This window comes from Numida meleagris, chromosome 2 (assembly GCF_002078875.1).
Source record: "Numida meleagris isolate 19003 breed g44 Domestic line chromosome 2, NumMel1.0, whole genome shotgun sequence".
In the NCBI taxonomy this organism is placed as follows: domain Eukaryota; kingdom Metazoa; phylum Chordata; class Aves; order Galliformes; family Numididae; genus Numida; species Numida meleagris.
In genome coordinates this window covers 49,102,413-49,125,321 of record NC_034410.1, presented here as the reverse complement: position 1 = coordinate 49,125,321, position 22,909 = coordinate 49,102,413, and the positions used below count along the sequence as shown (strand labels likewise).

The 22,909-nt window shown below is 35.9% G+C and overlaps 1 protein-coding gene across 3 annotated transcripts in view; it reads left to right on the top strand.

Annotated features, from left to right (window-relative positions):
- GOLGA4 (golgin A4) overlaps nt 1–22,909 on the top strand; it is a 62,302-nt gene that overhangs the window by 30,010 nt on the left and 9,383 nt on the right. For all 3 annotated transcript variants that reach the window (XM_021385843.1, XM_021385842.1, XM_021385844.1), the window contains 11 exons: nt 4,554–4,732; nt 5,793–5,924; nt 6,949–7,104; nt 8,054–12,264; nt 13,094–13,215; nt 14,738–14,868; nt 17,604–17,717; nt 18,675–18,695; nt 18,861–18,929; nt 19,891–19,966; nt 21,438–21,541. In XM_021385843.1, coding sequence (XP_021241518.1) covers nt 4,554–4,732; nt 5,793–5,924; nt 6,949–7,104; nt 8,054–12,264; nt 13,094–13,215; nt 14,738–14,868; nt 17,604–17,717; nt 18,675–18,695; nt 18,861–18,929; nt 19,891–19,966; nt 21,438–21,541 — 5,315 coding nt within the window. The remainder of the gene's footprint in view (nt 1–4,553; nt 4,733–5,792; nt 5,925–6,948; nt 7,105–8,053; nt 12,265–13,093; nt 13,216–14,737; nt 14,869–17,603; nt 17,718–18,674; nt 18,696–18,860; nt 18,930–19,890; nt 19,967–21,437; nt 21,542–22,909) is intronic.

Here is a 22,909-nt window from a genome sequence, read left to right as displayed (position 1 = left end):
TGAGGAACTAAAATCCACACACTCCTGTTTGTACAGTATTTCCTCACTATTGCATAGTTAGTTTTTAACTCATTTTCAGATTCTATCTGTCTTCATGGAAGAAATAACTAATAACTACTGACAAGGAATTTAACTCGTCAATAATGTATTGAGTACATTACAAAGAGGAGATTTCTGTGTTAAATGTTCTTTTTTATTTTTAAGTGCTTATGGTAATGTTTATGCTGGAACATACCCATTATGGAATGGGTATTAAAACAATAGAACAATCTGGAAAATTAGTACAATGAACTTTATTAGGTTTTCCTATGCATTCCAGAGAATTTGTGACACATAGTTCTGCCATTTGAAAAAACACCATGAATATTGGGAAAGCTTGAAATTTGTTCTGTGTCACAGCCTTTGATTTTCACAACTTCTGTGAACTTGATAGGTTTATGTATCTGAGGTCTAAAGTTAGGTTTCTTGCCTAGTGTATTTGAGACTATTTTTGTTTGTAGACTTGTTTGTTTTCTATATTGTGATACATTGTAGATTTCCTTTGTGCAATATTGTATTTGCAGAAGTGTTACGTTTCATCTATATTACCACAAAATAAAGATAAGGTGTGATACATTTGTACGTGGCATTTACTTTAACCTGCAGTATAGCACTAGGACAAAAATTGATGTATTTTGTGGCTACTTCATATTTCAAATTTTCTCAGTGTCACGTGCCTGACTTTCTTATTGTAATTAATTATTAGACAATGCAGAAAAGCACCAGTATTTGATTTAATATAAGAAAGAATAGTGACAACTTAATGTTAATGCATTTTTGTGTACTGAAATATAAAGTGCATATCCTTATTTTGTGCACATCATGTAAACTATAACTGAGTGTCCCCAGTTAATGTTGCAGTTCAGTTGTTTATAGTTAGAGGTACACTGTATTGAAATCTCACAGAGCATCTTGTTTTTGTGCATCCACACATGCCAATAAGTGAATCATGGTGCCTTTCCCAAGCCTTGTATGAACAGGACTGGGGTAAGGGCTTTCTTTTCTTACATCGAACATTGGGTGCTTGGTCTGGGCTCTAAAAGTAAATTCTGTGCTTCTCAGGCAATGGCAGTTCATTAACTGGAAGCAACTGCAATTGTTAGTGAATGCTTGTCAAATTATGTAGATTATTTGTATTTTCTTTTAACAATAATATTACTAGAATTTGTAAATTAATTGCTAAACTGAAGTTTGTTATTCGTCATTTCTTGTCATAAGTCTTCTTTGACTTCTCAGAATGCAGTTAATTGATCGGTTTATATTCTGTGAAGTAAAATAAACAAGCAGTCTTTAGAAAGTGAATTCATATTTCTTCACTTTGCTGTTCTGCAGATGACATTTCCTTTGCAAGATTAATTAGTTTATGCTTTGCACCTTTCTACAGAGAACAAAAAAGCCTCAACTCTGTGTTGAGAATCCTGCATAGCTGCACAAACCAACTATAGGAAATTAATTCAACCTTTATTTCTGAAGTAGCTTTTTGACAAGATGCCTGCTCTCAGCCTTCAGTAAGAAAATGTAAAGATCTCTTGCCATCTCTGTTGTGTGCTTTGTGCACAGTTTCCAGCAGTAGATGGCACTACAGTTGAACGTAATACATGTTTGCAGCACTGACAAGGGTGATCTGGAAGCCTTCGCAGTACTAACTGGCATTGCACAGGGTAGCCAAGGCAAGGAAGGGAGAGCTGGGACTGATACTTGGGAGTAGTGTATGTAAAGCAGTTAACTTTCTGGTGCACATTTTCTAAAAATCAGTTCTGCAACCTTCTTGGGCACTTAGGCTGTGCTCAGGCTCTGTTTAATTTTATATTCTGCACAGGAAGGCTAACTACAAGGTCTGCTTTGGTCACATGAATGAAGTCTTGCAAGACTTGTCTGAGGCTTCGTTGGTGTGTTAGTTAGCATTTCTGTTTTGCCAGTGAGCCTGTATGAGACCAATAACTTAGATAGAAGGATCTTTTCTCAGCATTAGCTGGTTGGGAAGAGCACTGGCAGTGTCTTTACTTTATTCTTGGGATTCAGGATAGATGTACTTCGATAAAAACACAGGCTTCGTATTCCAAGCTTTTATCCACAGTAGAATTAAAAGCTTCAGTAGATTAGAAAATAGTAGTAATAGTAGTCATTTAGACTGTGTTCTCTCTCCCTGGTATTAGCCATCTACTGGTTTGAAATTCGCTTATTATGCTACACTAGAATTAACTACTTTAATTTAAAATGTTCTGTTTTGCTGAAGTGCTAAAAGTGCCTGAGATGCATATAATTTAACTTTTACAGAACCATGTGTGTTTGTGAAGTGTTGCTGCTTTGTGCTTTCATACCCCCTTGACGTTTCATCCAGCAGCTCTGCCTAGTGTTTGTGTTAGCATCCTGCTTGCAATTATGGCAGTGCAGCTGTCATCCTGCATGTTGCTCAGCTTTCTCTTATCAGTAGTCAATCCTAGCGCAAATTTGAATCTTCTCTTCAGTGAGTTTGTGGGCGGTGGCAAATGCATTAGATTTCCTTTCTCGGAAGGAAGAGATTTCTCAAATGAAATGAAGATTTCGTTACTCATAGCAAGAATCAGAAAGTGAAACAGTGAAATAACTTAAAATCCATTAGATGCAGGTTTTCTTTTCCAAATTATACTTGGTAAAAGTTTGCAGGGCTTTTTAGGCTGACTTGGCTGTCTCTGTGTGCTTTGGATAGTGCTAAGGGAAGAGGAGAGCAGTCGCTGCCGGTCTCCACATGCAGTGGTGCAGCCTGCATTCATGGGTTGGGGCACAGGGAGAAGGAGTGGAGTCCTGATGGCCCTGGGTGGCAAATGCCTCAATAGGGATGATGAAGAACATGTTTGGAAACGGGGTGGCTGCCTCTCATAAGGAGCTATAGGCCTCATGCATGCTGTCATTATACTTTACACTGTTTTGCTCTTTGACATAATCTCTTAGACTTTTGTAAGGAGTTCTTGAAGTACTTTGTAAGGAGGTATTGGAGTAGAATGAGGAATGAAAAACTGGGTATGATTATGTAGTTTGGTATTGTCATGGTCAATAGCAGACCTGTTGCATACTAAAACATAACTGTTGCTGTGAGAAGTCAGAGAAAAGCTTCCTTGCAAAACAGTTGGAAAAGGTCAGAAATTGGGTGAATGCAATTTTATGGACTTAAGTAACTTGAAAATGTATTTGTGGCATTGCCTCAGAAAGTGCAGTTTGTTCTTAAAGACTGGTTTCGAATGTTATCAGAAGATTTTGAATAGAACTTATTATTCACTTCTCAAATTCATACCTGAATATTATTAAATATGGTTAACTGTATATATTTGTTTCACAAAAAAGGATTGCAGTAACTGTTGTGAACGCCTGCTAAGTAATGGTGTATCAAGGAAACGGGGGCTGTGTGTCTTTCGGATTTAGAATTAAGTGGAAGAAAGGCGAGCATACTAAATAACATCTTAAAAAGTGATTTTATGTCTGTTTCCCAGACTAATATCCAAGTTTTTCTGTGCTCTGTTAAACTACAAACGTGATACTGGCGCTATGATTGCAGATTTTACAGAGGTATTTTGCCAAAGTTAATTTCTGCAAAGAATGTACCATATACTGTGCTGTCTTGAGACTGTCTTGAGGCTTCTCATGTTCAGGAAAAGGGACTTCCTTGGTAGTGATTACACTCTAGTCTTTTGTAAATCTGTGGAGATTGTGCCATCTGTTTCAGTGAGGAATTCAGATACTGGTATTGAAAAATCATAATAACAAAACAGCTTCCATTCAGGAATTGATTTGCTTTCTTTCTGTATTTAAATGATCACCTATGAAGTGAATGAAATAGGCTAGAATATTTGTTATCATAGAAAGCAGCTGTGAGATTATTGCTTCCGACATGTAAATTAAGGTATGTTTCAGCAGACTTGTGTCTGTCATTACTTCTGCTTGTGTTCCTTGAAACGTTACAAATATTCAAGTTCTTTTCAGAACAAATGCTAATATTTTTTCCTTAGATTTTTTTTTTCAAGGTTTAGAAGCACAAGACAATCTTCATGAACCCACATTTTTTCCAGTGTCCCTTCTAATTGTGTTCATAGCAGCTTATATTGAATGTAGACAGTGAAAGAATGAAATTAGCAAAACTCATCTCTACACAATATTGAAGGGAAGATTATAAAGGTTACCCTGGGAAAGGAACAGTTTTTAGGTGAATTAAGAACAATGGTATTGTACTTCAGTATTCTGTTCAGGAGGAGTTCTTTCATGATTTAGTGAAAAGTGACAAAACTATTCAGCGCATATGGCCAGAAAAGGAGCTGTAGTTTCACTTATGTGGTTTATATACTTTATAATGATTTTAGGGGAACAAGTAGAAGCTGTTGAAATGCAAAAACAACCAAGGCATTCACGGCCATTTATCAGTTTTATCCTTTCTAGATAATAAACTCATGTGAATTCTTGATCTAACCCTAAGCTCACTAACTTTGTTTTTTTTTTTTTGGTTTTTTTTTTTTTTGTTTTGTTTTTTTTTGAAATCTTTACAGCTTTTGAAGAGCTTGAGAAGGCTCTGAGTATTGCCCAAAGAACAGAAGAAGCCCGGAAAAAATTACAGGCAGAAATGGATGAAAAAATCAAAGCAGTAGAAAAGGCAAGTGAGGAGGAGAGGGTAAATCTTCAGCAGGAGTTGACCAGAGTGAAGCAAGAGGTGGTTGAGATTATGAAGGTAAAAGCTGAAACTCACCTTTATTGCTGTTTTTTAACCCAATCATTAAATTACAAATTAGCTATAGTTGTAAAATGCATTAATATATCAGAACATTATTATAAAATTCTAGCTGTTTAAAGCATTGTAGAAAAATATCTGAAATTAAAGATTTATTTAACGTATAAAGGAAAATAGAAAACTTTCTGTATGTTTTTTCACTGTCAGTTTAAGATCACTATGTTACTCGTAAAATGAACCATATTGCTTTTAGTTTCACAGTGTTTAATAAAAGTATTTACTAGAAGTACACTTGAGACTTTGAAGAGAGATGATAAGAAGGATATATTCTGATATATACTACAGATGAAGAAATTAATGTCAGTTAACTCACAAATATACAGGATTCTGAGTTCTAATGCTGAGAACTTCCAATAATTATGCTAGCACAGTACACGTAAAAGTTTTAAGAACTTGTCGCCAACTGTTGATCACTAGCTAAGAATAGCTAAAATCTACTTGATCAAAGCAAATTTTATTCAGCTAGTATCAAATGCGTACTGCACATGTCTTACTAAGCTGTAAACTGCAGTTCTTGTCTTGACATTTGTTGTGTTACTAATTTTTCACTGATGCTTTGGGGGAGTGATTTATTTGCATAATGCTATTCATAAATGAAGCATATATGTAAGCTGTAGATGGCCATTTAAGTAGGTCAAATGGTGATGTTCTTCTGGCTCATGAAATAATGGGAATAGAGGGAAAGTCACAGACTGAAGCTCGTGTTCCAATTTGTTATTATATCAGAACTAAAACAGAAAACAGTAAGCTCACCTTTGTAGAAGAGCCTTTAGAAAATGTGATGTTTCTTTTACAAGAGCTGTGGAAGACTTCAAGTTTGAAAATAACATCTGACAGGGCTTATTACTAGTAAGTGTCTCAAATAATTGTCACTTACAAAAAGGAAACAAATACTTTTGTTTTCCTTTCTCTGCTCTGTTTTTCTTATTGAGAAGTAATACAAAGTGTTTTGTTATTTAATGTTTTGAAATAAGGTTTTCTTGTGACTTTTGGTTCACAGAAGTCTTCAGAAGATCGTGTTGCTGAACTGGAAAAATTACATAAAAAAGAAATAGCTACCAAAGATCAGGAGCTAAATGAGAGATTGCAGGCTCAAGAAAAAGAGTTCCGGGAGAAGATGAAGGCAGCTCTTGTAAGCATTCCTAAAATGTGTAGAAAGTCATTTCTCTTGAGTGTGAGGTGGGTACTAGACGTCTTAAATCTGACCCATTCCACAATGGGAGTCCTTGTGCACTCAGATATGGGTGCCCGCCAAAAGACAAGGAGCTCAAAGACTTCAGAGCATTAAAGATAAGCAGCTACAATGATCCATACTGAGTTAATGATAATGAATCACTGTTGGTAATCACTGACAGCTACGTGTTCTGTGAAAGATTATTACTGTTTTTTTCTTTAACTCTCTTTGTTAGAATTGTTTGTTTTTTTTTTTTAATTTCTACGTCTGGATTATTGGAGATCGGCCACAGCAGCTAGAGAAAAAGAGGTACAAAGAATGAGGTTGTTAAATGAGAAGTATTAAAATTCATTATGTCTGGTTATGTTATGTTGGCAGAGTTACACATTTGCAGCAGTTGATCTCTGGAAAAAAGAATCCTTGTAGGTCAGGCTGACAGGGATCACTGGAATTCTTTGCTCTTTTCTGTAATCTGTAGTCTACTTTAGCTCATTGTACAGTTTCACTTAACAGCTAGGTGTTCTTTAGTGCTCTTCTTTGATGGTTAGTGACTAGAAGAGAGGATGTTGACTGTTCTTCCTGAGCATGTTTTTCTATTTGTTTATAAGGTTACTTTTTAATTATAAGAAATAGAAATGTAAGAGTCTTTTAGCAGAGTCAAGTGGGGACAGATGTTTATTCCCCAAAGATGTTGCTCTCAATTAATAATTGTGACCAAACAAAAGTGAAATGATTGAGTTGAATTATGTTTGTCTTGGTAAAGGAAAAAAAAAAAAGTAGAGGGCAAATGGTTGCCAAGTAAAGAAAATGGAAATGATTTATAATAACTGTTTTCACAGAAATACACACCATGTGTTTGTATGAATAGAAAATATGAGATTACTATATGATTCCTATTAACCTGTTTGTAAATTTCCTATTATACTGTTTTTGAAGGTGTGGACCATCTTTATAGTGTGTTGTCTTATTCATTTTGATACAGGAGAAAAATCAGAGTGAGTGTTTAAAAACCCTTCAAGAGCAAGAGCAACAGGAATCCCTAGCCTTAGAAGAACTAGAGCTGCAGAAGAAAGCAATACAGTCAGAATGTGACAAGAAACTTCAGGATATGCATCAGGAAGTAGAGACTTTTAGAACTGTGAGTAAATATTACAGAAAAGTAAACATTTTCTAAGAGTGCCTTTCAGTACATTCTTAACTTTGACAAGTTTACAAATAATGCAGATTTTATGTGACCAGGTTTGGATTAATTACACAGTGTTCTAGTAGTGACCAAAACGTAATGTGTTGCCATAGTAAGCTGCAGCTTATACTTATTTTTTAAAAGATCTGATTTCAAAATACAGCAACTCATTCACTTTATATCATGGTGTGGGATATAAATTCATGTCCGTCAATGTAGGTTTTTTGTGCGTGGTACAGGAGAGCAGTACTTTGATCAGATTAATTTATGGGTACTGCTACCATATGAACACTTACAAAGATGCTTAAGTAGTAAATTAATTTTAATTTTCTGAAGTGTTTTTTGCTTTACATCACAGGAAAGATTGTATTTTCTGCTAAAGCAAGTTTGCATGTTGTTCAACCACTCCCAAACTTAAAAGGTGCAAATTTTGTCTATGGAGGAGTTTCAGCTTTGCAGCAGCAGATAAATAAGAGGTGGAATTAAGATAAAACTAGTATATTGGTATAAAGCCCAATAGTCCTTGTAGACTCTAGAAACTTTAGTCCTAATTGTTCTTAAACAAACAAATAAAGAACATTGTTCTTTTATACATTGCATGAATTAATTTGTTTGAATTAATTATTTTCAAGTTTTTGTTTTGTCTATTTTCACTGCAGTGGAATAGAACTTCTTTTTTCCATTAGCTAACTAACTTAACTTAATGGAAGCAAGGCTGATAACAAACCAGATAAATTAAAGGCTGATGTAAAAATGTATTTGTTATAAATAATGGAAAAAGTTACCTGAAACTATAGACGCTGTTTTCCTACGTGAACCTGTTGTTGGTTGTTTTTTTTGCCAAATTGTGATCATTTTGTTACATTTGAAATAGTTGTATTCTTTTAAAACTGTTTTCTAACAGAGAATTCTTGAATTGGAGAGCTCTCTTGCAAAATGCTCGCAAGATGACAGAAAGCGATCAGAGGAATTAAGCGCTCTGATGGAGTCTGAAAAAAAGCAGCATAATAAGGAAGTGGGTGATATAGTTGAAAAACACAAGGAGGAATTGGAGAACATGAAGCAGCAGCAGGAAAAGCTTTGGGCAGAAAAACTTCAGATTTTACAGGAGCAACATATAATTGAAATAGAAAAAATGAGAGAGAAGCAAGAACAAGAAATAGATGCGATGTTGAAAGAGAAAGAAACAGTTTTCCGTACACATATAGAAGAGATGAATGAAAAAACATTAGAAAAACTTGACGTAAAACAAACAGAATTAGAAACGCTGTCTTCTGAGCTATCCGAAGCACTAAAAGTACGTCAGGATTTAGAACAAGAGCTCTCAGAATTGAAAAGTAAAGTAGGTGAGGCAAAGCAAGAATTTGAGGTAAAGTTGGAAGCAGAGAGGAATCAGCACAAAGAAGAGGTTGAAATTTTGTTAAAAGAGCATGAGATGTCTATTCAAGGAGTTGAGAAGGTACTGAAGGAGGAACTGAACCAACTGAAGCAATCATTGGAGGAGAAGGAGAGACAGCTGGAGGAAAAAAAAGCACAGGAGCAAGAACTTAAGGAATCTGCACAGAGATCTGAAGCTGAACTTGTCCAAGTGTCTGCAAGGCTAATGGAATCTTCACAATCCCAACAGAATACTTCTAACGAGCAGGCAAAGCTCTACGAAGAGGAATTAGCAAAGCTCCAGCAAAAGCTGATGGACCTGAAAGGAGAAAAACTGCAAGTTAGTGAGCAGTTAGTAAGAGCTGAATCCCAGCTGAATGAAGTCAAGAATGAGTTAGAATTGTACATCTCTCAGGTACGTGACCTGAAGCAGCATTTGCAAGAGCAAAGCAATGAAAATACCCAGGTAGTAATGTCTCTAACACAACAGTATGGATCTCAACTGAAGGATCTACAGGAAGAGGCTGATAAGGCAAAGCAAAGTCTAACTGAGAAGGAAAGTGAAATTGAACGCATAAAGAAGGTACAGAACGAACAAATGGAAGAACTTAAACAGAAACTGTTAGCCACAGAGTCGAGAATTAGTACTTTACAAGGAGACTATGAAAATAAGCTAAAACGTCAGGAAAACAAAATGGAGAGAATGAGGCAGAAATCAAAAGATATGCAGGAAACCTTCAAAAAGAAACTTGCTGAGCAGGAATCTAAGCTAAAAAAAGAGCTTGAAAATAAGCAATTGGAGTTCAGTCAGAAAGAGAGCGAATTCAATGCTAAAATGTTGGAAATGGCACATGCCAGCTCAGCCGGAATCAGTGATGCTGTGTCAAAACTGGAGTCTAATCAGAAAGAGCAACTGGAGAGTCTTGCTGAGGCCCATAAGAGGGAGTTGGAAGAAATTAGCCGGAGTTGGGAAAAGAAACTCAATCAGCAGGCTGAGGAGCTCCAGGAAAAACATGAAATGGAGCTGCAAGAGAAAGAGCAGGAACTTGGAGATCTGAAAGAGAAACTTGCCACCTTCAGTGCTGAGAAGGAGGGCTCAAGGACAGAAATAACCCGACTGAAGGAGGAGCAGGTGAAGAGGAATGAGACCCTGAAGCAATTGCAAGAAGAACTAAAGCAGTCCTTGGCTCAGATGACTGCCCTGTCAAATAGTGAAAGTGGCCTGAAAGTGCAGCTCCAAAAGCTGGAGGGTGATCTTAGTCAGTCCCTGAAAGAGAAATCAGGACTTCAGGAACAGATCAGTAGACAGAAAGCAATTGAAGAAAAGGACAAAGCCAGAATTACCGAGCTGGCTGGTACGCTGAAAACCCTGGAGGAGAAACTCCAAACTGTGCAGTCTTCTCACAATAAAGATCGTGAAAATTATGAGAAAAAAATTGAGGCTTTTCAACTACAAGAAACTGAGTTTAAGGAGCTTGTAGCACAATTAGATGCTTATTGGAAGAGTGCTGAAGTTCTATTGCAAACAAAAAGCAGTGAATTAATTGAAAAATGTAATGAAAAAGTCAGTGTAGTAACATGCAAAATTGCAGATTGTGAGCGCCAAACTACAAGAGTTAAAGAAGCGTTAATTGTGAAAATGAGGAAGTCAATGCAGCAGCTGCAAGAGAAGGACAATGTAATTAGGTCCATGAGGGCTGATATTGAAGGACTTGTAACAGAAAAGGAACAACTGCAAAAAGAAGGAGGGAATCAGAAGCAAGCAGCAACAGAAAAAGAAACTTGCATAACGCAGCTCAGGAAAGAGTTATCAGAAAATATCAATGCTGTCACCTCGATGAAAGAGGAACTCTGGGAAAAAGAATCAGAGATCTCAACTCTCAACAAAACAATGAATGAGCTTAATGTTAAACTTGAAAGCATGGTAAGTGTAGCAGAGAAGGAAGCAGCCATCTCTCTGTTAAGCAAGCAACATCAAGAGGAGCAGTTGCAGTTGTTAAACCGGGTACAGGAGTTATCATCCAGTGTTGAGCTACTGAGTCAAGAAAAAGCATCGGCTCTTGAGCAGGTAGATCATTGCACAGCCAAGCTGTCAGAATGGAAGACAAAAGCACAAACAAGGTTTACACAAAACCATGAAACTATTAAAGATTTGCAGAGCAAACTTGAGCTAAGCAATACCCAAGCCAATAAAAAAGATGAAGAGCTAAATAAACTGAAGGAGGAGCTGGCTCAACAAGGCAAGGTTCTGGATAGTTTAAAAAGTGTGTTGGAACAAAAGGAAAACGAAGTAGAAAAACAAGAAAGCGACTTAAATGCAGAGTTAAAAATCCAAGTGGCAAGAGTTGCTGAATTAGAAGAACATGTTGCTCAGAAAACTTCAGAAAATGATTCCTTGATGGAGGAACTTAAAAGGTGTAATGAACAAAAAGACATGGAGCAGAAAGAGGTAGCTTGGCAACTCCAGCAGGCAGAGAAGGTTGCTTTCGAAAAAGATGAAAGATTTAGGGAGGCTGAAGAAAAAGTGCTCAATCTTGAAAAGAAAATAGGTTCACTGAAAGCTGAATGTGAAGCAAAAGAAAGAGAATTTGATCAAATGAAATCAGTAATACTTAAAAGCAAAGAGGAAGAACTGAAAGAGTTAGAAGAGAGACTGAATGCAGAGAACAGCACTAAGTTGGCAGATCTGAAAAAGAAGGCAGAGCAAAAAATTGTTTCTATTAGAAAGCAATTGACGTCTCAGATGAAAGAAAAGGAACAGCAGTTAAAACAAGATAGAGAAAATCAGGTAAGACATTTGGAACAAAAAGTGCAGGAAAGAGAGGCCAAAATTGAATCCCTAGAAGAAAAGTTGAAGTCAACAAGAGATTCCACAGAATTAGAGAGAGAAATACTGCAAAAAGTAGAGAGTGCAAAAGCTGCTGTAGAGCAAGAAAAAAATGAAATACTTAAGAGTGTCCAACAGATGTACGAAGAGAAAATTAACGTGTTACAGAAAGACTTGACAGAAAAAGATAAGTTGTTGCAGAAGTATGAAAGCAACCAACGAGAAGGTGCAGACTCTCTTCTAGAACTGCAAAACAAACAGGAAGAACTCCTTAAAAAACTGGAATGTGCTGAGACGAGGCATAGAGAGGAGCAGAGTGTGACTGAAAGCCTCAGGGAAGAGCTTGAAGAGCAGACTAAAAAGTACTCCTTGTTAGTGGATGAGCATGCTCAGTGTGGTGGTGATTTAGCGAGTAGTAGAGAAGAACTGAAAGCTAAGGAACAAAAAAATCTGGATATGAAGAATATAATTGGAGATTTCGAGAAAAAAATGCAGGAAAAAGAGGCAGTTAGTTACTCTTTAGAACAGAAGGTGAGAGAACTGGAAGATAGTCTAGCTAAGGTAAATGAAGTGCACAAGATAGAGATGGAAGATACAAGCTTGAAATATGAAGAAAACCTAAAAAGTTTACAGCAACAGCTGGAAGAAAGAAATGTCCGCTTGAAAGCTTTTGAAGAAGATTCTGAAGAAAAGACTAAATCTGGTTTGGAGCTGCAGAAGTTGCTAGATGATATGCAGAACCAGCAGAAGGACTTGCAGGCTAAACTGGAAGAGACTGAAAGAGAGAAACAGAAACTACGTAAAGATGTAAACAGTCTTCAAAAAGACTTGCGTACTCTGCGAAAAGAACATCAACAGGAGCTTGACATACTTAAGAAGGAGTCCTTAGAAGAAATGGAGCAGAAAATCAGGTAAATTCTTCATTCCTGGTCTGGTTAACATCTCCTTTCTTTATTTTTAACCACTTAAACCTTAAGAAGACCTTTTTATAGCTCAATTTTTAACAATGAAACAATGACTCGTATTTATCTGTGATTTTTTTTTCTAGATAGACTTAAGCAGAAAGCAAGGAATAACTTAATGGTAGCACTTCATGAACAAATAGAACGTTATTTCATTCATCAGTTTAAAGTATGGTTTCTCATTTGACAAAATAATACTACTTGAATTGTTCAGTGATGATTATTCAGCATTACCAGAACATAAGAGAGAGTGTTAGTATCCTGAAACAAGAAACAAAGTTTATTAAAGCTCAATTCTGAGAGCTTCATGTCACTACCCTGAAAAGTATCTCAATATCAGTTGGAAGTTCAGACTGTGAACGGGGGTGGCAGGAGGAAAACAGGTGGTACCAAGAATTGTTCATATGTACTGCAAAAAATGCAGTATGCTGTTCTGTGTTCTGATAGTTTGTCAGGCAAGGAATGTCGTAAAAACTACCCATTTAATTCCAGTTTTTGAGCAAAAAATGTGTATATTTGAGGGAAGGAGAATGGGAGTACACAAAATGGTTCAATTCCGGTGTGGTTGTTTTGAGTTTTTTTGTTTTTTTTTGTTTTTTTTCAAATGAAGCACGTGTCTTCCAGGTGCATTAAGTGGGAAGGAGAATCTCACAGAATTCAAAGTCAACCATTCTAAAATAATTTTGGAAACTTTCCCAAATTTCTTCCCTTGCTAAACTGTTCTCATACTCTTAAAACTTTTATTTTCTCTGTGAATTTTTTCTTACTTTTTGTACAGATGTGAACAGGAAGACATTGAATTAAAGCACAACTCTACATTAAAGCAGCTAATGAGAGAGTTCAATACTCAGCTTGCTCAAAAAGAAATGGAATTGGAAACAGCTGTAAAAGAGACAATCAGTAAGTGATATACTAATGTAACTGTAAACAGGAAAGGCTGAAAAGTACCGAGGTGTTTTGGAGAAGATATTTTACTTGGAATTCTGATAAAGATACGTATGTAATGATTTGCTGCTTCCTGGAGAAATCAGGGAAAACTTCTGCTTAGCAAACAAGTAAATGTTAATTGTAACACATGTATGTTAACATGAAAACATGTATGTAGTTTTTCTTCTTGTACCTGCTGACAGTGTCTTTGAGCTGGCACTGTGTCTGTATTTGTCATGGCAACAAATACCTGAGATAGCCATCGATACTAAATTTTTTTTCATATGTACAAAAAAAAAGTGTTTTTAGAGATGAAAGCATTTCCATTGCAGCATTGCTTTGGCTTCAGCAATGCAGACCTGTAATGCTGCATAGTTGATTGTATGGCACTGAAGGAAGCCTTTCAGTGAAACGTGGGAACTATAGAACATACTAAGTTGTCAGGGTTCCACAAGGATCATGGAGTCCAACCCCTGGCTCCACGAAGGACCATACAAAATTCAGACTCTGCATCTGAGACCATTGTCCAAACACTTCTTGAATTCTGACAGCTTGGGGCCATGATCACTGCTCTGGGGGGCCTGTTCCATGCCCACCACCCACAGGTGAAGAACCTTTTCCTAACCCCCAACCTGACCCTCCCCTGATGCAACTCCGTGCCGTTCCCTCAGGCTCTGTTTCTGTCACCAGAGAGTAGAGCTCAGCACTGCCCCTCCATTCCCCTTGTGAGAAAGATGCGGAATGCCATGAGGCCTCCCCTTCTCCGGACTTGAGGAAACCAAGGGACCTCAGTTGCTCCTCATATACTTCATCCTCTAGACCTTTCACCATTCTCATATCCCTCCCATGGATGCTCTCTGATAGATTTACATTCTTATATTGTGATGCCCAAAACTGCTCACAGTGTTTGAGGTGAGGCTGCACCAGAATAGAATCAGCTGAGCCTTATAGGCTTCATTCACTGTTACCACTAACAGGCACAAGCAGAGCATAATGCCTGATAGCTGTGTCATGTGTTTATAACGAGAGTACAGTGTATTTCAGCCTTTTTTTTTTTTTCTTACTGTTGATCTTTTGCCACCATAATGTAAGTTGGGGGTTGGAAAAGAACGTATCTTTTGACTTCAAAGTTACTGAAAGTGCTCCTAAGAGTGAGGAATTTCTGAAAATTTGCAGCTGTTTCAAATCCCTTCTCTGGATAGAGGAGGAGATGCAATTAGTTGGTAAATATTGATTGTAATCATAACTTCTAGAGAAGGTCCAACATTAGGCAGAAAAACATGATCCAGATGCCAGAATGCTAACAATAAAATTTGTATGGATTAGGATCAAGTGATGTAATTGTCACTGGTGTGGTGAAAAAGAAATTTTCCTGAAGGGTTTTATTTATAGATACCTACTTCAATTTTTTTTTAAGCTTTTTAAATAATTTTGTGACTTAATTTATCCAAATAGATATGCCTTTTGATTTTGCCTCCTTTTTTTTTTTTTATAGGTAAAGCCCAGGAGGTAGAATCTGAACTGATAGAAAATCATCAGATAGAGACAACACAGTTGTATAAAAAAATTGCAGAAAAAGATGATGATCTGAAAAGAACTGTGAAAAAATATGAAGAAATCCTTGAGGTATCTTTCTGAAAAATGATATGACTGCATACATTTCATAGTAACCTTTCTTTTTTCATTGCAGAACTGGACAGAAAACTGTAATGCATTTTAGCAAAGATCTTTTGAATCTCGCTGATTGACTTATACTTTACTTGTGTGGTGACCTAGTTTCCAACTAAAATATTTTTCTGTATTTTGAATGTGTAAGAACAGCAAAAATCTGTCCCCAACTCTGATCTGTGATAGGTCCTTAATTCCTCCAGCAGTTTTTCTGTGCTCCAGATCGTAATGACAAATGCAAGCAAGTTGAATTTTCAGTTCCGCTAGATTTTGTTGTTGTTGTTTCTAGAAAGGATTTAAATGCAGTGTTAGAGGCATCCTCACAGCATAGCTCCCTTCTATGACATACGGTATCTGGATTGGTGCCACAGTTCTTAAAGGTTCTTTTCTATGCACGATGCAATTTTTCTTTGCAAGTAAAACTTCCATTTTCTACTTCTAAGTGAACAGTCTATCTTTGTAACATTTGTAGATAGACTAAGCCTTGCTCCGATAACATACTAACCAGAAGTTAGCAGCCAGCTTCAGTATCAAACATACTTGACCCTCCAGGGATGCTTTCTGTTCTAGTCAAGTAGGAGTTTAGGTACAGCAAATGTACTACAACAGACTGAATTGTTTTTAGGTGCTAGGCTGTTATTGTATTGGGATGCAGACTTTAATTTTGGAAATTTTAGTTCTGCTTGCACAAATAATTTTAAAAAGACTGTTTCTTGAGTAGAACCATTTGTAATAATTGTAAGAAAACTTCCGTTGTTTATGTTCAGTCCCAAGGGCTATGTCTGAATACTTCGTAATAAAAAGTCCTGAATTTGCGGGCAGATTATATATTCTGCTCTATTTTTGAACATTAGGCAATTTGGGTGGATATGGCAGGATTTTAATAGGGTCCCCTTTCTTTTCTTTTTATCACAGAATTCAGAAAAATAGCATAATAGAAGTTAATTTTTTTGATGACATTCATCTAAATTGCACAATTCTAGAGCATTTATACTCATTCCAGATCATACCTGGATATGCAGTATGTTGCCATTCAAGTTCTTACTGTGAAGGCTCGAATAGGTCTGTGATGTGAAATCACGAAGGTATAATTCCTTTCTGTTTTCTGATATATTTAGTCTGTATGTATGTGAGAAGCACACATGCTGTGTAGAGTTCATAGTGTTGCAAGTTTACAAATTTGACTTTGTTGTAATTGGAGGCATGAACAATGACGTTTAAGGTACAATAAGCATTAGTGTGATATTCTAAATTACAGACCACATGTTTATTTTTTAGGTAACTGTGTATTTGTGAGTGTTTGTTGTTGTTACTTTGGCGAAACAATAACAAGAATCCCTGCACCAGTACAGAGAATTCTGAAAAAGAATTGCAAGAATCATAGAAGTGAATAAATATTTGTTAAATTTGGTGGTTGTTATATTCATTGAGGTCTCTACTGAAAATAGAAACGTGTGCATCCACAGATGTACGGATTTTATCAGTTTAATGTTAAGATACAGTAGTAGTAACAGGTAAGTATACCTGACTTGACTCATGACAGGTTTGAGAAACTTTGCATCAAGAAATTTATGCAGAGAGGTTTCTCTCAATCATAAATTGTAAGGAGGTGGAGCAAAAATAATGCCAGTTGGAAGAAAGAAGTTTGCTCAAAATAACTTCGTGGCTTTTTCTTGTATTTTAAATGAGGTAAATGATGCTAAAAATTAGACTAACTTGATGTGAGTATGTATCCTCAAAGACTAGCAAGAATAAATCATTCTGTTAATATGATTTCTTTATAAAATGGTTCGCTGGTGCTTTGTCTTGCTTTACCTGCTGTCTGCTTATCATTTATAAGCACTGTTATCACATAGGATTTAATTAAAGTCTCCCTAATTATGGACTTATAAATCAATATAGCCTATAACTTGAGGGCGATGTCTTTTTTCTATAGGTAAACTAATGTGTATAATTGGAGAAAAATTAAATTATGTACTCCAGCTAGTTTATCTTAAGCCTGTCTAAGGTAAAATTGAAATATGTAATTTCAGGTGCATATTCCCATGTGAATAAGGGTAAGTTCTGTGGATTATTTAAGTCTTAGTTTGCAACTGTAATTAATCTGAATAGTGTGTAGTTTATATATTTTCAGAGTATGCCCGATGCTCTATAGGACAATAAGTTAATGTAAACACGGATTCCATAGCATGTTGGAACCCCACATGATCTCTTATTAATAAATTTCAAACTCTAAATCATCTACTCCGGGGTTTGTACAAGTCATATCTTACAGAAGTTTCGGTCATCTTTTTGAGTTGTTTCTTTTCGGTGTTTTGGCTACCTTCTATGACTAAGTGATGTGTGTGCAGTTTTGATTTATTTCAATGGACAGTTGTTCAGAAAATGAAGGAATTTAGATTCTTAGTGTTAAAAAAAAAAAAAAAAAAAGAGAGAGAGAGAGAAAATCAATTAACTATGCTAGTTTTTGAGAGTTTTTAAATAGAAGTGTGTAAAGAAACCATAGAAACAAATCTTGTTAAGCTCCTGTGGTTGGTTGGTCCTTGCTTTTTTTCACAAGCCTTATACTGAATTTCAGATGTACTGTTTCTCTGTATGGCATAAGTCTTTGCATTCAGTCTGCTGTCATTAAGTTTTGAGTGGTTAGATGATGATTTATTGTTTAACTAATAATTTCTTCCTATAATTTGAAGGCTCGTGAGGAAGAAATGACAACGAAAGTTCATGAGCTGCAGACACAGTTAGAGGAGTTGCAAAACGAGTACAAGCAAAGGATGGCAGAAAAGGACCATTGGAACAGTGAAAATGTGAGCTGGCATTAACATTACTGTTATGTCTCTAGTTATGAAGTGTTTTAGTCTTCATAAAATTCTACACTTGCAACCTAATTGGATTTTATTTCTAAACTTCACCTTCATGTACATTTTTTTATTCTTTTAGATGTTATCGTCTTCCAAAGTGAGCCTGTGCTAATCTGCAGTATTTGATACTACATTTTTTAATGAGATGTTAAAAAAAAAAAAAAAAAATCCTTTTTGTTCCTTTTTTTGGGGGGGTAGGGTGGGGATTTTTTGCCTTCTAAGTGTTTTGTTGTTGTTGTTGTTATTGTTGTTAGGTTTTTCTTCTTTTTTTAAGAAGGAAAGGAAATTGCATTGGTTCATTTTGAATGTGCTTTTTTCTTTTAACTGAAATTCCCAAGATTACTGAAGTAGACCTTTGAATACGTCAAGGATAGACAGAGAATTCTTTGTTGAAGGAAGAGTGTCTGTGTGCTTTTGTCTTTCTGAGAACACATTCTAGTTAGAGGAATTCTTCCTTGACAGACAAAAATGTTACTTGTTTTTACACTGAGACGAGGAAAACTATACATGGTGTTGTCATTGATCAGAAAATTCGTATTAACCTTATTTTAAAAGTATTCATTTTGATAGCAAGCACTGTTAGGGATACTATATATTTGGAAATGTTAGGTTCTTCAAGTTACCTTCATGATAATTGTATTACAGACTTGAGAGAATTTAAATATAAACTTTGATACTTATCAGTAGAAATAAGCTTTAAAAAGGACTTTTTGTGCTGCTATAAGTATATAAGCATATATGTATGATTTGGTCATATCAGTTTTTATCATCTTTGATTAATCAGAGTGAGATGAATGATACTTATTAGTCTTTCTTTTCCCCAAGTTATCTCCAGTGAATGATATATTCAGTATTTTTTTTCTCACTTGCATTTTCATCTGACTTTTGTTGTTCTTGTTCTAGGTAACAATAGCAGAACTTCAGGTAAGTTTTGAATTTTTTTTTACATTCTAGATGATGCTTTGTTGCAACACTTTGAAACTAGCAGTACTGCTTATACATTTGTGTGAACTGAAAGACAAAAGAAGTTGATTAAAGAGGTATGTTCAGCAGTTTATTGAAGTTTTCTGTATGTGGCTGTTCTTTTAGGCACAGCTGGCACAGAAGACAACACTAGTCAATGATTCAAAGTTGAAAGAGCAGGAGTTCAAAGAGCAGGTAAGGGTGCTGCCTGAACAAGGGGGAAACATTTTTTGCTGATTTGTATTGGCAATATTACATGGTTGTTGTTTTTTTTTTCCAACTGATGATGTAGCACAACTACATAGAGGAAGTATGATACTAATAAATGTAAAATAGTTTTGACTCATACATCTGTGCATGTTTTCAAAATACTCCTCAGTTCCCAGGGTATGAAAATACCAAATGTTCATGGTGCAGGTAATCAAAAACATTTGCAGAATGAAAAATGTATGAATGCCCTCTGTGAAATTATGGTTCCCCACTTTTTCTAAACTAAATCTTCTGGTTGTAGGTAAAATAAGTAAATAATTTCATATCTGTGTTTTCTCATCCTTGAGAAAAGAAGACTCAGAGGCGATCTGATTAATGTTTATAAATATCTAAGATATGGGAGGCAAAGGGATGAGGCCAGACTTTTCAGCAGTGCGTGGTGATAGGACAAGGGGAAATGGCCACAAACTGAAGCATAGGAAGTTCTGCACACATGTGCACAAGAACTTCTTCATGGTGAGGGTGACGGAGCACTGAAACAGGCTGCTCAGAGAGGGTGTGGAGTCTCCTTCTCTGGAGACGATCAAGACCCGCCTGGACGCCTACCTGTGCAACCTGGTCTAGGGATCCTGCATTGGCGGGGGGTTGGACTCAATAACCTCTAGCAGCCCCTACAATTCTGTGATTCTGTGATATGTATGTATATTTATATAGTGTATATATCACATGTATACGGGTATATAAATATGTATATATGTAGATATTCTCATGTGTCTATATACAGGTGTACCCAGTTTTCCTTAGGTAGTTAGGCACAGTTGTTAATAACGCATTAAGGGGCAAATATATTTTGCTGTACTAGAATGTCATGATTTCTAGCTGAAACTTCTTCTGCTTACTTCCAACTTACCTTTAACAGTTCCACTCTTGACTGTTCTGTGTTTAGATTCACGTACTGGAAGACAGACTGAAAAGTTACGAGAAGAAAATGTATGTCACATCAGTTGGAACACCGTACAGAGGTATGCACGTAATTTTCATCACGTAAGTTTGTTTAAAAGATATGCTTTCATTCAGAGAATCTTTTTTCGAAACGCTTTCATTGTGTTTTTATGCAAATCACGTAGCATTTTTGTTTGATGTCTTACGAGTGAAACAGCTCTGAATCAGCATTCTGTATCAGTTCTGTATCTTTGGGGAGAGTGATATAGACAGTTCCAGTAAAAATAGGGTGGAGGGGAATTATCCCCTACCTAACTAAATACATGCTTTATGACTGTTTAAAAATCTTAACTATGCAATTATTACACTTCACAAGTCTTTCTTGTGTTTCATGTCAGGACTCTTGCTATTCTTATAACTAAAGGTCCTTTGCAAGAAAACCTGCTCTGACATCTTGATTACTGCACTATTACTTTTCTTGCTCTGACCATATTTATTGAGAATACTCCTTTAAAAAGTTGTTTTGCAGAGTTACTTCAAGCAAGTAATTTCGTTATTATTTTTAACCTCTCTCTGTGGACCATTTCTTCTCTATCATAAGTCCACTTATTCTCAAGACTTATGTCCAAATTAGTCTGATATCTAATCTAAACACCTAATGTAGTTTGCCATTGGCCTGTGATGCTGGGCTTACGTTAAAGTATACATCTTTCTATCTTCCATCTTCAGCTTGGTAAGAATAAGCTAAGCTATTAGTTTATTCTCCATAAGTATTCCTCACAAAAGTTATCCTTCACTGCTGTCTTTGCAAAACTTGATTATAGACATAGTTTGGTATACTACTGCCTATCATGTTCATGAATGCCTTTTTCTTTTTTTTCTTTTTTTAACTTTGTACTCCTTTTTTGTTTCCTTGTATGTATCCTGTATCTCCTGTCTTATGCCTAGTCTGTAAGGCAGCTGAAGTTTCTGTCTTGATCTCATACTACAGTTGTTCACCATTCCTTGATAACCCTATAGTTAATACAAATAAAACACATTTCACCGGAAAAAATATTAACACTTGTAGTTATCTCATTTTTTTTACATCTACTTTTCCTGTATTTTAACTGTTATAAATTCAGAATCTGTTATATCAATTTATCTTTTTTGCACTTACTCTGAAAGCTAAATTGCTATAATTTCTGATTTCAGATGCACTGATACAAAACTGGAATCAACTCATAGTCAAGAAAAACAGCAGAATCTAAAGAAATAGGTTTTAAGTCTATCTGGTATGCGTTAAAAAGAAAAGATGCATGAATTTTCATTTAAAAACAAAGTTTCATCGGTAGTACATTGTTGAGGATTTTTTATTAAATGTACTGATCCATTCTATTTTAAGCTTCAGGAAATTGCTCTAAGTAGGTTTTAGGCATCTGGCATAATTATGGGCACTACTCCAGTGTTTCTTAGTTGATTACATTTTGTTCCAGTCACTTTCTGACTATGAGTAACTTACATTCTTATGAGTTACTCTCAGTATAAATATACTTATTTTTGTTTACACAGATGGAAATCTTCATCATACTGATGTTTCTCTCTTTGGAGAGCCTACTGAGTTTGAATACTTGAGGAAAGTGCTCTTTGAATATATGATGGGTCGTGAGACAAAGGTATGGAGAGTTGTATACAGTGATGTGACGTGGGTTAGAACAAAGTTTAGCTTCCTTGCTGTACAGATCTGAAGTGCCATGATGTTGGTGATTTATCACATATTGTCTATTATTGTAAAAAGATTCAACAGACTTTCAGGGCTTTTTTACAAAGAGGCCTGGTCCATGTCTTTATAAACTTCTTGGGAACACTGAGATAAAACATGGAGAACTGAAAGGAGAGAACACTGGACTGGAAAGGGGGAGGGATTGTCACATCCCTCACCAAGGTACTTATGGAGACAAATACCTCTACAGGTAGGTCTGGTTTTACCAGCAGAAATTTTGCTGTCAGTCAAGCTTACTGGACTTCGAAAGCTGATATGCACTGTATTAGCAAACTACTCTTGTGATGTTATCTTGGTCCAAATACGATTAAGTAACAGTTGTATTAAATATTACCTTGTTACTAGCTCTGAAGATGGTGAAATATTTTTTTTTTAAATTGTTCCTTAAAGATCTTTTATTAGGCTCCCAAATCTCTGTACCTTCTTTAGATAGTATTAACTTACTTTTAAAAGCAGAGAAAAGCTGCACAGTAGGCTCCTTGTATGCTGACAAGCTTAGGAATGATATCACATGTAGGAATTTTACTAGCTTGTAACAATACTGATGCTAAGAGATTGACCAGGTTCAAAGGAGGTATGTCATAACACAAACATTTTTCTTGGATGATAAATGTTATGTGGATGAATATATTTTTTTTCTTCCCTGGAGTTCTTCCATTCTTTTTGCTGCTTTCAGCTTGGACTGCTATTAAGTAAAAAGGTTTTATGTAGGTTTCTTTGTTAATTGGGTTTGTTCTCGTTGTGCTCCTTATGTAATAAAACATGGTCTACACAGGACTTCTTCTCCTTACAGGATTCCTCTTTCTTTTTATCCCTTTCCTTAATTTGCTATTAACTCCCTTTTTGTTAAAAACTATAAATCCTGGATCCAAAAAAAACCAGAATTGTTAGTTAGCTTCTGTTCTTAGGCCTGTGGCTCATTGGATGGCTCTCTTACCTTAGCTTAATAGCATCTGATTGAAATCATTAAAGAAAAATACGTACATTACTGGATCTTATGCTTTTGAATTGTGAAAGACTTAAGCATGAGAAAATGCTTAAAAAAAACAACAACAACAAAAACTTTGTCAGTCATGTTCCAACTTAGGTTCCAACTTCACCCAACCTTTGAGACCGTAATGGATGACTAGTGTATATTGTTGATGCAGGTAGCAAGCATTCTGTCATTCCTTCAGTTGCTTTGATTAAAAGATACATATATTTGTTTATGTATTTGCCCTGGAGATTACACTCAGTTTAATTAGAAGATGCCATTACAACA